This window comes from Nyctereutes procyonoides, unplaced genomic scaffold (genome assembly GCF_905146905.1).
Source record: "Nyctereutes procyonoides isolate TBG_1078 unplaced genomic scaffold, NYPRO_anot_genome, whole genome shotgun sequence".
Lineage (NCBI taxonomy): Eukaryota > Metazoa > Chordata > Mammalia > Carnivora > Canidae > Nyctereutes > Nyctereutes procyonoides.
In genome coordinates this window covers 56,946,852-56,962,722 of record NW_026575135.1, presented here as the reverse complement: position 1 = coordinate 56,962,722, position 15,871 = coordinate 56,946,852, and the positions used below count along the sequence as shown (strand labels likewise).

Here is a 15,871-nt window from a genome sequence, read left to right as displayed (position 1 = left end):
ACTTAATTGGCAAGGGCTCTAAGATTACCTCTGGCCCAAAAGAAACAGGAATTATTTCTTACTATCCCAAAACAGAATGATGTGAATTGAGTCAAATCCTATTGCTAACAGTTGTTTGTCTTATGTAGATATAAAAGAGTTGCAGAAATACATTTGATAGCAGGAAAAGGAGAGAAAAACATGGTGAGTAAATAGAACATTTTTAGGTCTCAGGACTACTTCTTATAATAGCAAAATGGATGTGATTTTATTTTCTTTGTCTGTGAACCTTTAATAGAGTTATTATCTTTTCACGTTATGACACTTCATCAGTATCTAACACAAGTTCCCAAACAGCAGGGGCAATTTGTTATTCCTCTAGGCAGTACAAATTAGTTACCACTCTTATCTTGGGCTCCTATAAATTAAAACACTAGATAACTTATATCCTCTTAACTTTTTCTGATATCCTAACCTTATTATTTATAACCTCAAACTTATACAGAGTACTGAATTAAAAATACTAAAAACTGGGGCATCTGGATGACTCCATCAATTAAAGCAACCGACTCTTGGTTTCAGCTAAGGTCGTGATCTCGGGGTCATGGGATTAAGCACCACATTAGGCTTCAGGCTTAGCTCAGAGTCAGCTTGAGACTTTCTCTCCCTTTCCTTCTGCCTCTCTCCCCTGTTCACTCACTCTCTCTTTCCCACAACCTCTGAAATAAATAAATAAATCTAAATAAATAATAAATAAACCTAAACTTCACTTGGGTTTTAACTTTGCAGGACAGGAGCATGAGATCAATCTAGAATGCAACTGTTTGTAACACTGCTTGGGTAAAATACACGAATTTAAGATATATTAACACATTAACTGTACAGACATGTAATCCCAATGCTACTTTAGACAGTTTATGAAAGCATCTGTAGCAGCCCTTCTCACATGAGTTTCAGAAAAATAAGGACCTATTATTACCTTTGGACATTCACTTTATGTGATTAGCTCACATCCTCTGCATCTGGAGTTATACTACCTGTGCATCACCCTTGGGAAAATTGAAAAAATGGTTACTGAAATCACTTTCTGCAGGACTAAATTTGCTAAAGGAACCCTTGTTGAGGAAGCTGGTTGGAAGAATGACTCCAGAAACAAAATTTGTGATCCTTAAAGATAGTTCATTTTATATCAATGGTTCACAAAATCCCCCAGAGTACAGTTGTTTTATTAGGTAGAAAAAAGCACACGTGGATGCTTATATGAAATAAATGGTGGTCTTTGGCTATTTTGCAGAAAAGATTAAACTTTTGGCCTACTTTTATTTACTGGTTAGTGCATCATGAAGTGACATATGAATGCAAATATTAATAATAATAAAAGAATCAAATTTCAGTTTGATACACTGTAATTTTATATGTATGTATGTATGAGAGAAGATATTTTATATATTGTATACTTATAATCATGTTTTCTGGTAGGAAAGTCAATTTCAAGTCACATAATAATAAATATATCCATATTTCATGGTATTCCACTCCCCACCCACCCCGGTCTATCACTTAAACAAACATCCAGTAGTATCAGATAAGCCAGGGCTGCTGCATAGGGTTATACCCTAAATAACCCTGGGGTGTGACATTTATATATAAATGTGACCATTATGTGAATGGTCCCTTTATAGTTGTGCAGTGCAAAACCTGTGTAACTGCAAGGATCGTGAGTTAAAGGTTACTTAATCATTCTCAACTGTATGTAGTTTAGAATGATTAGTTTTTCCTAAACATATTTGGCTCACATTTTCCTTCATAATCATAGTACACTTAAAGCTTTTCAGTTTATCCTGGCAAAATTTGATACTCTCTGTTCCTATTCATATATATGACAGAAAACCCGAATCCAAATCAGGTATTTAGGGTTATGCTAATTAAAAAGCATATACATTATCATTTGCTAAACTACTCCTAAACTAAAACTGCTCTCAAGAGGTCATCAAAACCCTCTTCATCATAAAATCCAATAGCTTTTTCGGCCCTCATTATTTTTGATTTTTCTGCCACATTTCACACTTGTCACTACTTTTCAAAGGGTATCCTTGCATAGCTTCAGTGACATAATGCTTCCTGGAATTATTTTGCTATCTCATCAATGGTATCAGGAAATTTTCTTTAGTGGGACTCTGTCGCTGTGGCAAAGGGTTCTAGTCACAGTACTACTATTATCTTTCCACTCTTGCTGTGGTTCAGCCTGGGTGATAATACTCACCCTCAAAGTTCTAACAGCCACTTGTACATCACAGAAGCCTTGATCTATAACTGCAGTTCTGAACACTCCTCTTAGCTTTAGACCTTTATAACGCAATACCTAACATTCAACAGGTCCCTCACCTGGGGCATGTTGACTCCTCACCTATCTCATCCCAATCTGTACCTTCCTCAGCATGGTAATGACCACCATATACCTAGTGCTGCTCAGCTAAGAAGGAAGGAGAAAGGGAGGCAGACACAGAAATCATAATATACAGGTCAGGAAAAACTGAGAGATTCATAAAGGGGGTTATTTGAGCAGGAGGTGCACACAGGAGACACAGCTTGGAAATTAGCTTTGCTTCAGAAGACTTTCTTTTAAAATGATTTTCACTCTAATTTGTCTCTACAGTCTTAAAGCTATGAAAAAATGAAGGATTTTCACGAGCTTACCTATGCAATCCCCGTTTGAATCCTGCTTATATCCCATGTTGCATTCACATCGGTAGCTAGACACAGTAGGTATGCAACGCCCATTTAAACAGAGATTAGCATGGTGTTTACAGATATCTATTGTCTGGTTCAGAATAGCTACAGAAAATCAAAGCAAAAATGGTATTTCAGCATTACAACATGCAGCACTTTTATTAAAGTTGAATTTTTAAAAGGTCTGTTCATTAGGTGTACATATCAAAGGCTCACATTACTCTCTATTTTATTAAAACTTGAATGTTGAGGATCCAAAAACAATTCCTGAGACACATGGTTGTAATGTGCATTTGTTAAGTTATACATCTGGAAACTGTGCCCATAATGATGTCTTTTCAAAATTTCAGCAATGTTCTACTGTACATTTGAATGCTCTCCATTTCTCTCTCTCTTTCTTTCTTTCTTTCTTTCTTTCTTTCTTTCTTTCTTTCTTTCTTTCTCTTTCTTTTTCTTTCTTTTGTAACTGTGCTGAATATTCAGATATAGCAAATAGGCTATATGCCAAAAAGAATAAACATAACACTGTAGGACATCATTAAATATTATTAGCAAGAGCAGTTCTTATAAAAAGAACGAACTTAAATGTCAAGTACACCAATGCCAGTTCTGGCCTGAAGCCCAAGTTATTCAACAAAAAAAAAAAGGGTGAGGAAAAGAAAGATATTTCATTAAAATATTTGGATAGGCACAGAGCAAGACTTGTTCAGTTTATCTCAGTTGAGAAATGGTTCTGGAAAATAATTCAAGGGGTGTATGAATAGGGCAACTCCAAACAGCCAAATGAAATACACTGGAACCAAAAACATGCTCTTTAATGGCGTCATCTGGACTGGAGTATGACCATGCTCTCATCTTTATTTTCAAAGAGGGTCACTCTTCTTTTCTCCAATTTAGAAAGTTTATGGAACAGAAAAATAATATTTTCCTAAGAATTTTTTACTACTACTTTATATTTTAGAACCTGAAAGGGGTTTTAACACACACACACACTCACACACCTTTTGGAAAAAAAAAAGGTTAGGTATCATAATATCACTTAAGGCAGAAAACTAAAGAATCTACACAAAAAGCGAACACTCACTTAGTCCAGTGATTATGGGCCCCTGTCCCCCGGCCCCTACACCAGCTCCCCCAACTCCAGGTGAAAAGCCATTGCCTCCAGGGATGGGGATGAAGCCTGTCCCTCCTGGGCCATAGCCATTGCCACTTGGGGCAAAGCCATTCCCCCCAGTGCCTCCAGGTCTGGAACCAGCACTCCCTGGAATGCCTCCTATCGGAAGTCCATCCATGCAAAGTCTGCGATATTCCTCTAGAAGAAAAGAAAAGCCGGGTAAACACAGATGCATGGCCTTCTATATGATAAAATCAATCTGTATACTGTAAGAACATTTTGGCTTATCTATATTATTTGATCTGATTAAGTAAGGAAGTAAGGTATTATATCTTGATCCAGGTTTTCAAGGCTAGCAGGTGCAGGAAAAGGTATAGATATATTTCAGGGAAGAAAAAATGAAAATCTATTTGCCACATTTTATTTTTTTTAAAAGATTTGATTCATTTACTTATGAGAGACACAGAGACAAAGAGAGGCAGAGACACAGGCAGAGGGAGAAGCAGACTGCATGCAGGGAGCCTGACATGGGACTCAATCCCGGGTCTCCAGGATCACATTCTGGGCTAAAGGCGGCACTAAACCACTGAGCCACCAGGGCTGCCCCTATTTGCCATATTTTAACTGAGTTGCATAAGCAAAGACTTGTCTGTATGTGCATTTTGATTTCATGTACCCAAGTGCCACTCGTAAAATTCCAGATGGAACTATGAATGCAAGAAATTTACTTAAGTGTATGAAAATTAAAGCACTCAGTAATTCATTCTGTAGATTTGGTTTTATTTGTAAAGTCCTCAGTATCATACCTATAGATTTTTCCCATCTCCTTTCTTTGTTTTATGGTGTTAGTATGTAGACTTTAACAGAAAACAGTGTTTAGTTAGCTTTTCAATCTGCTCCTTATTTGTCAAAGTATCAAAACTTAGAGAAAAGAAGCAAGCTCCTTATTTCCTCATTGGTTCTCAGAATTAGAACATCATGTCAGTAGAAATGAAAATTATTTAAGTTAAGCAATTGTTTCAGTATTAACATTACTGTTATATATTTCTAGTAAGACTATAAATTTCCAAAATTGTATACTATACATTAATGGTGCATTTTTAAAGCTTTTATTACTCAATTTTGATATTTTATAGCTTAGAAATTTTGAAAGAATGGGCTTTTATCTTTTTCTCCGTAACAGTACATATAGATACATATCTTGATAAGCATAGTTCAAAAAGTTTATTTTCATAATACCATAATTTAACATAAAGACAATATGACAAAACATATTGATATGCCTTTACATGATTGATAAACTTTAATCCTCAATTTATCATTTGTATCACATTAATAAGAGGAGCTACTTCTCATTTATCCTAATTTCTTGATATGGCCCAGCTATACGGTTAGTTAATACAGCAAAGTGAATGAGAGGTATCCTCCTACCCTTATATTCTTAACATTCAGGTCATTAAAAAGGGGAAATATCTTCAAGGATTGGGATATTAGAAATTAAGGACACACCTAAAATAAAATATAAATTAATGTATTTGAATAAACTCAAAGCTCTGAAATGGAAGATCAGGAGATTTTAAAACTGAACTGAAATACTGATGTTCAAAATAATTTTTTAAAGATATTTGTATCAAGACAAGCCATAATCAGGTTTCAGGAATTTTTCTGATATTAATAAAGTAGATAAAATCAAAATTGATACAAATAAACAATGCAGCCCTGTCCCTCACAGAAACAGCTCAGTCACACTGAAGACCATAAAAGGAATACACATATGACTTGACTTCAAGGAGGACAGCAAAGTACACAAGCATTGCTAATTTTCCTACCACCACCTGTCCTGAGGGACTAGCACTCAGCTGCTCACCAGAGCCTCTGACAGGACAGGCCTCAGGAATGGTTCCAACACCCCAGCAGCGGCCAGGCTCACAGCAGCATTGCATTTTCGTCATTCTGCCCGGGAGCTCTTGTGCACAGCGACCATTCACCAGGCCCGAGAAACATGTACCTGTTCTCTGATCTGAACATGTGGGAAGAAAACAGAAGGCAAGGCAGAATTATTTCAGGGTCTGGCGTCAATTATTTTACATATCAGAAGATGCTAAGTGAAGGGGATTATTCTACTTACCTCTATTATACCTATTTATTCTCTTAGTTTCTATGACATTTGTTCATTTATTCACTTATTTACTGATTGCACATTCACTGAACACTTATTCCATGCTGTACCCCCGGGATATAGAAAGGAAAGGCATGAAGCAGATATATGCTCATATTACATTGAGAAGCCAAGCCCAGACAGGCCCAGAGCTTGAAGGAAAGCAAGAATCCAATCCCTCCCTAGATTATCCAATCCCCAGCTGACCTGCAGGTGCATAGTATTGTTTGCCACTGAGAGTTTATGGTTGTTTGTTAACCAAATACCTGATATAGTTGCTATTCTAGACAGTTGATCACAAACAGCTCCTCTGAGACATCTGAGCAGAGACCTGCATAATGTGAGGCATGAACCACTCAGTTATCTGAAGGAAGAGAAGTTCAAAGAAGAAGCAGGGATGGGCCTGATGTGTGTAAAATCAAGGGGCCAATGTGGCCAGAGAAGGAACACAAAAGGGAGTGCAGATGACTGAGTTCAGAGGGCAAGATCATGTATAATCTTGTAAGATCATTAGAGAAGGATTTTTGGATTTTATGTGGAGTGCTATACAAGTCACTGGATCCTTTCAATTAGAGGATAGATAATGGTTTACTTTTTAAAGATCTCTTGGCCTGTTGACTGTAGTGAGTGCAGGAATGCCACTGAAGGTAATCAGTAAGGGATAATGGTGGCTTGGATGATGGTGGCAGTGGTGACAATGATGAGAGTGGTCAGAGGGCAGACATATTCTGAAGGCACAGCCCAGGGGGAACTTGCTTGGGAGTGCGGTATGAGAGAAAGAGAGCCTTGGAAATTTCCTAAGTTTTTGACTTAAGACAGCTGAGATGGGAAGAAAAGAGGAAAAAGCAAGATTAGGAGATTTAGCACAAGGCTTCTCTTTAAAATCTTTTACATTTGAGATGTTGAATATAGGAACCTAGAACCCAGAGGAATGGTTAGGTTGAAGATGTATACCTATGAATGACCTCTGTACTCATGCAGTTATAAGCTGTGAGGCTGGATAAGATACTTTCAAGAATTAGGGGCAATGGGTTATGCAAATGGTAAAGACAAGTAAAGTAAGGTGAGGACCAAGTTGTAACCATGGGGCCTGGAAAGATGCTATGGTAAGAAGGTTGTGGATTATCTTGCAGCATTGGGTGTAGAGTGGTAATATGATCAAACATGACTATAATAAACATCACCCTAGCAGCAGGGTAGAGAATGGATCATAACAGTAGATAAAGGGTGAAAGACATCACCAAAAGAGAACATAAAATGCAAAGTTCCAAAAGTATAAAATACTAATATCATCTGTAAGCCTTATGGGCTTAAACTAAAATTGCCTTTATTGTAAGCAATATATATTATTCAACTTTCATCAAGAAGCTTTGCAGAAGTTTTGTCTATGACTGCAATAATAAATATGTACTGCAACAATCAGGAGCTGCATATCAATAATGTAGATGAAACTATTAAAAAATTCCATTAATAGGTAAAGTCTATTTTTTATACAGGATACAGGGTTTAAAATAAGTATTTTATTTTCTCAAATGGTCTGTAGTACATCCAGGTTGCTTCTAAGCTGTTGTTCAATAAGCGAATTGGCTTTAAGGTACTCCCTGTAAGAATCAGAACACCGCCTTTCATTTCCCAAAAGAAACCTAGTATGCCCAAAAGTGAAGTACTAAATTTGAAGCATGCATGCATACTTGAAAGCACCACAGACATTTCATAAACCTCACAAGCTGGGCTTGGACAGACTGTCACTGGGAATAAGTTCACAGGTAGATTTCTGTGCCCAAAAATGAGGCAGGAAAATAAGTTCTGGAATATTTATTCCAGAAACCCCAAGTATCATATTCCTAAATTTACTCAGTTGCTACATTCCTCAAGAATAGGATGTGAATGTAGATAAGAAAGTTCTGAACTCAACAATAATTGTGGTTACAAAACACACTCAGTATTACAAAGTGGGTTGAATGTGTTTCTCTCTTTAATTCTCCTACAAGGAGGAGGTTGTACCAATGAATTTGAGAAAAAACAAAAACAAAACAAAACAAAACAAAACAAACCCCATCCTTGAATCAGAAGATTTAGGTCTTGCCTTGAAATCTTACTAATTGATTTTGTAGCTATATTTAACTCTTCTTCCTCATGGAACAGGGTTAGTGGCAGAATTAAATAAAACAGTATTTGTTCTTTTCCAGCAGAATGGTGGATCAGCTACCCTGAATGTCCCTCCCAACTGGAACATCCTGCATAAAATTTGAAAAAATATTTTCAAAAGTACATTACCCAACTGTCATGAAAGAAAGGGAAAACATAGACTCACAATGAAGTGAAAATAGGAATCTTTTTTAAAAAAAAGATTTTATTTATTTATTTATTCATGAGAGATACACAGAGAGAGACAGAAACATAGGCAGAGGGAGAAGCAGACTCCCTGTGAGGAGCCTAATATGAAATTTGATCCCAGGACCCTGGGATCATGCCCTGAGCCAAAGGCAGACAGTCACTGAGCCACCCAGGCGTCCCGAAAATGGGAATCTTAAGAGGTAAGCACACATCTAGATTTCAGATTTAGAGCTTCTGCAAAGCTCTGGAAACTTTGAACTTCAGCCTTGATACTTCCACAGGGCTGCTAGAGTATACAAGATAACAAATCCAACACAAAACTTAATAGGAAACTCTCTCATCAACTACAGGCCCCAAAGAACTATAAGTAATCCTTTGTACAAAGCTATCCTGTACACAGGTGGGCAGCTTAGAGACTTGCCTGTCTTTACACCTCAGGACTGAGTGGAGATAAAAAAATAAAAAAGAAATCTCTCCTAAGAATCTTTAACCACAAGTTCTTCCTTAAACAGAGAGCTTCGATGTCTCAATTGATAGTAGGTTTGTGGTCTGAAAAACTTCAAAGGAAGATTATACTACATAGAGGACTCTCAGGGATGCCAAGCAATTGGCAAAAGCAAAACAGGACCAATGAGAAACTAATATTACACAGGTCTCAAAGAATTCCCATAGACAAGTCCCCAAAAATAGAGGAGTGGCTAAGAAGAAAATACATAAATGGCTAAATAAATGAGTAAATATATAACACATAAAGAAACAAGGTTCCAGAACAAAAGCAGCTGATAAACATCAGATATCAAATATAGAATGGTCAGACTGATTTTGACAATTTGTAATTATTTTTAATAACAATTCATTGGATATTAATTAGAACTAAATGATATTTAATATGCTTAAGACAATTAAAATAGACAAATATGAACAGGTAAATAGAATCCATAAAGCATGAAAGAAGAGACTTAAAGAAATTCAGTGAAACACTGTAAATGAAAACCATCATAACTGAAAAAATGTTTAGTGGATATATCAAATGGTATACTACATATGGATGAAAAGAGAATTAGTTACCTTGAAAATATATCTGAATAATTCATCTTCAGTGTAGTTCAGAGAGACAAGAGATGGAAAATATTCTTTTAAAACAGGTTAAGAAATATGGAGGTGAGCATGAGAAGGTAACATACATCTAGTAAGGGTACTAGAAAGAAGTAATAAAGCAGGTTGAGGGAGAGGCAATATTCAATAGATACTAGCTTAGAACTTTCTAACAATGTTGCAAGACAATCTCAGATCTATGAAATCCAATAAATCTAAAGTGGGAAAATTTTTTTAAAATATCCAGAGCTCAGTACATCATGGTGAAACTGCAGACAAACAAAGAAAAAATGAGGACGTTAAAAATGGCTAGAAAGAGACACAGATTACCTATTAAGGAACATTTAAACCAATCACTGGCCTCTTAATAGCAGCAATGGAATACTGTCCCTTCTGTACACTATGATAAAATAGCTGTCAGTCTAAAATTCTGTATCCCAAGAAGTCATCTTTCCAGAGGGAAAATTAATGTGATTTTCAGGAACACATACAAAAAAGAAAGAATTTTCTACCAAAATATTCTTGCTAAAGGAAATTTTAGAACGGGTTCTTTTTTTTTTTTTTTTTTAATTTAAGTGGGCTCCATGCTGGGCATAGAGCCCGATGCAGAGCTTGAAGATCTGAGCTGAGATCAAGAGTGGATGCCTTACCAACTGAGTCACCCAGATGCACAGTAGAAAAGATTCTTTAGGCAAAAGATGATTCCAAACAGAAGGTTTGAAATATACGAAGGAATAATGAGGAAAAATAGTTATATATATATGGGTATGTATAAACAAGCACTAAAATACCACAAAACAATGATAATGATTAATTTGTTGCAAATACAAAGTGGCAACTGGCTAGAGTTTTTTTTTTTTTTTAAGTTGGGAGGGGGCAAAGTGTGAGCATTTCAATACTCTTTTATTGTTTAGATATGAGCAAAATCCAGATAATTTTTGGCTTTAAGCTACATATGAACCTTAAAATACTAGGATGACCACTAAAACCACGGAAGTATATAATTTCTAAACAATAAAGTTTAAAAATCAGAGTGTGGGGGAGGAGAGAGAACCAAAAATAAAAAGAGAGAGAGAGAGAGAGAGAGATACAGGAAAAAAGTAACAAAGAAAAAAAAAGTGGAAAGCACAAAGAAGGTAACCAAAATAAAAACATATTGGTTACTATAACAAATACAAATGGATTTAAAGCTCAACCTAAAAGACAAAGATTTTCTGACTGAAAAAACTTCAAAAAATTTTAGATTTAGATTGGAGGAGATACATTTACAACCTAAGGAAGAAGAAAGACTGAGGAAAAAATACACAGCAGGCATATATTTAAACCCACTAACACCCACTCACAAAAATGTGAAGCATGATAATGAGATAAAATCGACAAACAGTATTTAGAAACAGACCAAGGAGAAAAGTAAAGATTTTTTTTTAAGATTTACTTATTTATTCATTAGAGACACAGACTGAGAGAGAGAAGCAGAGACACAGGCAAAGGGAGAAGTAGGCTCCTCACAGGGAGCCCGATGCGGGACTTGATCACAGATCCAGGATCACAACCTGAGCCGAAGGCAGATGCTCAACCACTGAGCCACCCAGGCATCCCGAAAAGTAAAGAATTTTAGAGAGTCAATACATATTGGAAAAAAGGCTCAATTTATCAGGAAAATATAATACTTTAAATATTCATCATTTGGTAACATAACAGCAAAATAGAGAAACAAAAGTGTGAAGAGCCACATGAAGAAACTGAGAATTCACTATTATGGTGGGATATTCAGACAACCCTTTCAGTAACTGATAGATATGGTAGACAAAATTCAGTAAATAAAGAAAAAAAACGTGAATAGCACAGGAAACAAGTTTGATCTAAAGGATATATCTTTTCAACAATGGGAGAAAATACATCTTTTTTCAAGCATGGGAAAATTTGCAAACGAGGGAAACCCTATACACTTTAAACAACTCGTAGGCCAAAAACTGGAAATAAGGTAGTATGTATAAAAATGAGTAGGTGCTCATCAGGGATCATGAGGAATCTATACCAGTCCCAAACTACGGGAGTCTGCAATAATATTGTGAGAAGTCCACAAATCTGTGTTTACATTGAACATGCAATGCAAGTAGTATATAATGCCTCACCATATGAAGGCACTACTGTGATTCCCATATATGGAGACTGCATTTTGACCAATAAAATACAAATTCACTTAAATGTATTACTAAATACCCAGTTGCTTTTCCATTATGCAATGTCTCAAAGATACTGAATTATCACCCTGTGTGGATCAAAAAAAAAAATCCTTCTATATCAAAGAGTGGTCTTCAAATTCACTAAGTATAAATAACCACTGTTCTACACAGTTCAAAAATCTCTGGTCAGTCCCTAAGATACATATTGGAGGAAACCATGTCATTTGTGAGAGAGTAGAGAGCAGAAAGAGAGGCTTAGAAAATAAATCATAACTTTTTTTCATAAATTCTACAATTAGTTTCTCCTAGTAATATCAGGGAGGTAGACCATCTACTTCCAATCCTGTGTATCAAAAACATACTAGGATAAGAAACAGATCAATTTGATGCATCATAGTTAAGGTCTCCCCCAAAATACATTTTGACACAAAGCAGTGACTCTTTTGTTTGCATACAAAAACTGCATGGTCCCAAGAAAGCACTTTGTTGAAAACATGTCACAGGGAAGAATGTCTGGAATGAAAAAAAGGCACCTGATAGAAATGAGAGCTGTCTAGGCACACCATCCCTTGAAATAGGGAATTATTCAGGGCAAAGGCAGATGAGGCATATTTATTTCACAATAAGGACAAATCCTTCTGATGCTTGGTGTATGTTTAACTGCTGGACTGATATGTCAGAAGTAATGAAAACAAGTCTATTTTTCTAACAATCTATCACCCTCACTACATTCCTGAACAAGGTTTACATGAAGTCTCGTTTAAAGCCCCACTGTGAAGGAGGAAGCAATTCATCTTCTCTGATTAAAATATAAATGTATCTTTTTTTTTTTTTTAAAAACCTTTTATTTTTTTTTTTAATTTTTATTTATTTATGATAGTCACACAGTGAGAGAGAGAGAGGCAGAGACATAGGCAGAGGGAGAAGCAGGCTCCATGCACCGGGAGCCTGACGTGGGATTCGATCCCGGGTCTCCAGGATCGCGCCCTGGGCCAAAGGCAAGCGCCAAACCGCTGTGCCACCCAGGGATCCCAATATAAATGTATCTTGAGGCAAAATAATGGAATGCTTATCAGAGTTTCCTCATGGCTTGACATTTACTCTAAGTTTGATTTGAGAACTAATGGTTAATTAGACGATGTGATGAAAACCTTGTAAAAGCTGGGGATTGTACCTCAAAATAAAGAGATCTCCTGTTGAATGAGTTTTGCTCATTGGAAATGAAGGATTCAGCCGGAAAACACGGGTAAGGTTAGCTCAGGTTAGAATTCTAGTGATCCTAGGAGTTGGATAAATGGCAGCCATTGTCTCAGGCTTCATCCCCTGATCCCAGAGGATTGCACCTGCCTCTGTGATGGTCTGGAGCCAAACTCAGTTCCCCCTGATGAATTCTGCAGATTCCTGCTATTCCTAAAATACTTCCATGTAGGCTTTCATGTTTCTATTACACAAGACTAACTAGAACTGGGAACAATTAAAGAAACAGGAGTACTGTGGCTCCTAGGATTATTTCTTACTTTAAAATTGTGAAGTGTTTTTTTCCTTACCATCCAACCTTTTCTTTCTAGGACTTTTGTTCTTAATTAAAACTAGTATCCCTGTTCCACCAGATGAGGTGTACGTGATGCTGAAGTTAAAAGTAAAACACTACGTAGTGTACTACTACATCCCTGTCTCCCCTTCTCCCTTCAGTTAAACATTTTTAGGGATTTGGGGTTATCCCTCAAGTGTTTTGTTGCAAATACCATACACACGTGACCAACACCAGTCGCCACACAAACAACTGCAGTAATAACAGCAAGTTCTTTCCCCCATTGATTTTCATCTATGGTCTCTGACTTGCTTGAAAATCTTGATGGACTCTCAGTGCCTTCAGAATTGATCTGAAACTTCTCAGCAGAGAAGTTAAGAATCTTAGCAACAGAATCTTAAGTTCAACCATCTTTCTTGTTTGGTCTCTAACTATTTCCTCCCTCAGCTCTCCTTCTCAGTCAGATAAACTCTTCACACCCTCTCTGGAGCCCCTCAGACACTTTCTGCATCTGTAGTCTTGCTCATGGCTTTCTTCTTGCTGGGCACTGTCCTGCTCCCTTTGTGCAGCAACTAACTACCTGTGTGCCAAAGCCTACATCAGTAGCCATTTCCTTAAGACGCTTTGACTCATAGCACCCACCTACAAAATGATTTAGCACTTAATGACTCATGGCCTCAAACGTTTTCTACTATTATTTTTTCACATTATGTATTCAGGGTTTGTTTGCTTAAGAATACTCTAAGACAATATTGTGCACTGAAACTTCTGTAAGGCTCAAGAAAATGTCCTAGAATGTTGTGGCCACAAGATTTTCTACGTGCTTACTCTCATTTCCTGAATTTTGCTGGCGTTGCTGCTGATACTTTCAAGTCTCTCTGCTTAGGGGTCCCCACTGGCTTTGGGTTCACATCAGCAAGCATATCATCTTGCATACAGAATTTTCTCACTGCTCTAATCAGTTTACTAATTACTCATTGCTGTCTGCTAGTCATTTTCTCTGACTGTATTACAATGTGGAAATTAGGTACTAATAATGCCAGAGGTTCCAAAATGACATAAGAGTCATTACATTGTTCTATTACAAATGCTTCTAAGAAAATGATTATTAGGCAGGTTTCTCCTCTTTTTAGAACTGACATGTGTTAGTATTCTATGTTGCAAAGAAAGCTCTGTCCTGGATATTAAAAAAAAAAACTTGATAAAACATCCTAGATAAAACTACATTAGGCATTTGACTTTTTTTTTGCATTTGACTTTTATATTCAATAAAATGAGAATATCCTAGATTAAAATTAAAATGCCCAACTCAATTCTTCTGCCATATGAAATTGTTTTCCTACACATAAAAGAAAAGAGGTGGTTTATTGGTGCTTTATTTTTTTAAAAGATTTTATTTATTTATTCATGAGAGAGAGAGAGAGAGCAAGAAAGAAAGAGAGAGAGAGAGAGGCAGAGACACAGGCAGAGGGAGAAGCAGATTCCCTGCAGGGAGCCCAACGCAGGACTGGAACCCGGATCCTGGGATCACGACCTGAGCCAAAGGCAGACACCCAACTACTGAGCCACCCAGGTGCCCCCTTATTAGTGCTTTATAATGTGATATATTTTTGGATATTTTTGTTAACTAGAATAAGAAATTGGGGCAGCAATCAGCGTATGTCACTCTCAGAACAGAAGGGCAGATAACGTACAGTTTCATACTCAAGAAAAAGTTTTGAGTCCATCCAATTAATTACTGTTAGTGTATATATATATATATATATATATATATATATATATATATATAGTTACAAATAAATAACATGGACATATCAATGATATACATAATTCAATCATAAATTCAGTGTAAGAAAATAGACTCAGATTTAAAAAATCAAAATCAAAGATCTCTGACACATTAAAATGTTAGATTTGTTTGGAAAACACATACTTATTCCAAATGTAACACAGTTATTCAAAGAAATTTTAAGCTGCCTAATTTTAACAGTGGTTTTATAATTGTGGAGAGTCACTCTTCCCTCCTTAGGGGATCTCTTTTGTTCCTGGGTCAGGATGTTGACCTTGGAATGAATGAGGATTCATATGTACCACAAAAGTTCAAGCAGACTCTTATCTTGGAAGTACTCTGGACTATAACTCAGGGGCAACCACATCATGTCCAGCAGGATGCCAAATGATACAAAGCAGTTATTAACCAACACAAAATTCTCACATTCAACATCATCTACTTCATCCATTTGTTGGTTTGCCCATTCATTTCTAAGAGATTTACTGAGCTCGAACTTCTCTACAACCACCACGTAAGGCTCTGAGGGAACAGTATAAATTAGGATCAATGGAGCATACGGTACGGCCAACCAATAAAGCACAAGTATCCATACAATGTGATAAAACCAGAAATGAAGAAAATGAAAAATATTATGGGTGGGCTGATCAATTTTGCCCAAGAAGGAAATGGAATATCTAATTGGTGACAAGGAGGATGAGTCAGGAAATCAAGATGCTTTAGAAGAGAGGATGTTGTGGGCAAAGGCATGGTAGTATGGTCATGCAGAATAGTAACAGAAATGTGAGGGTGAGGTGGCAAATCATTAGCAACGAGTCTTGAACACAGGCTGGTACCAGGCTCTAAAGGGCTTTGAATGTCCAGGTCAAGACTTAGAACTTTATAGAGACAGGCAAGGGATAAAGAGAACTTATTATTATAATTTCATGGTAAACCAAATATCTGACAGCAA

The 15,871-nt window shown here is 36.6% G+C and overlaps 1 protein-coding gene across 1 annotated transcript in view; it reads right to left on the bottom strand.

Annotated features, from left to right (window-relative positions):
* FBN2 (fibrillin 2) overlaps positions 1 to 15,871 on the bottom strand; it is a 239,567-nt gene that overhangs the window by 104,187 nt on the left and 119,509 nt on the right. Inside the window, exons 9-11 of the mRNA XM_055302348.1 lie at positions 5,691 to 5,843; positions 3,794 to 4,021; positions 2,677 to 2,814 (exon numbers count right to left, since the gene is read on the bottom strand). Coding sequence (XP_055158323.1) covers positions 2,677 to 2,814; positions 3,794 to 4,021; positions 5,691 to 5,843 — 519 coding nt within the window. The remainder of the gene's footprint in view (positions 1 to 2,676; positions 2,815 to 3,793; positions 4,022 to 5,690; positions 5,844 to 15,871) is intronic.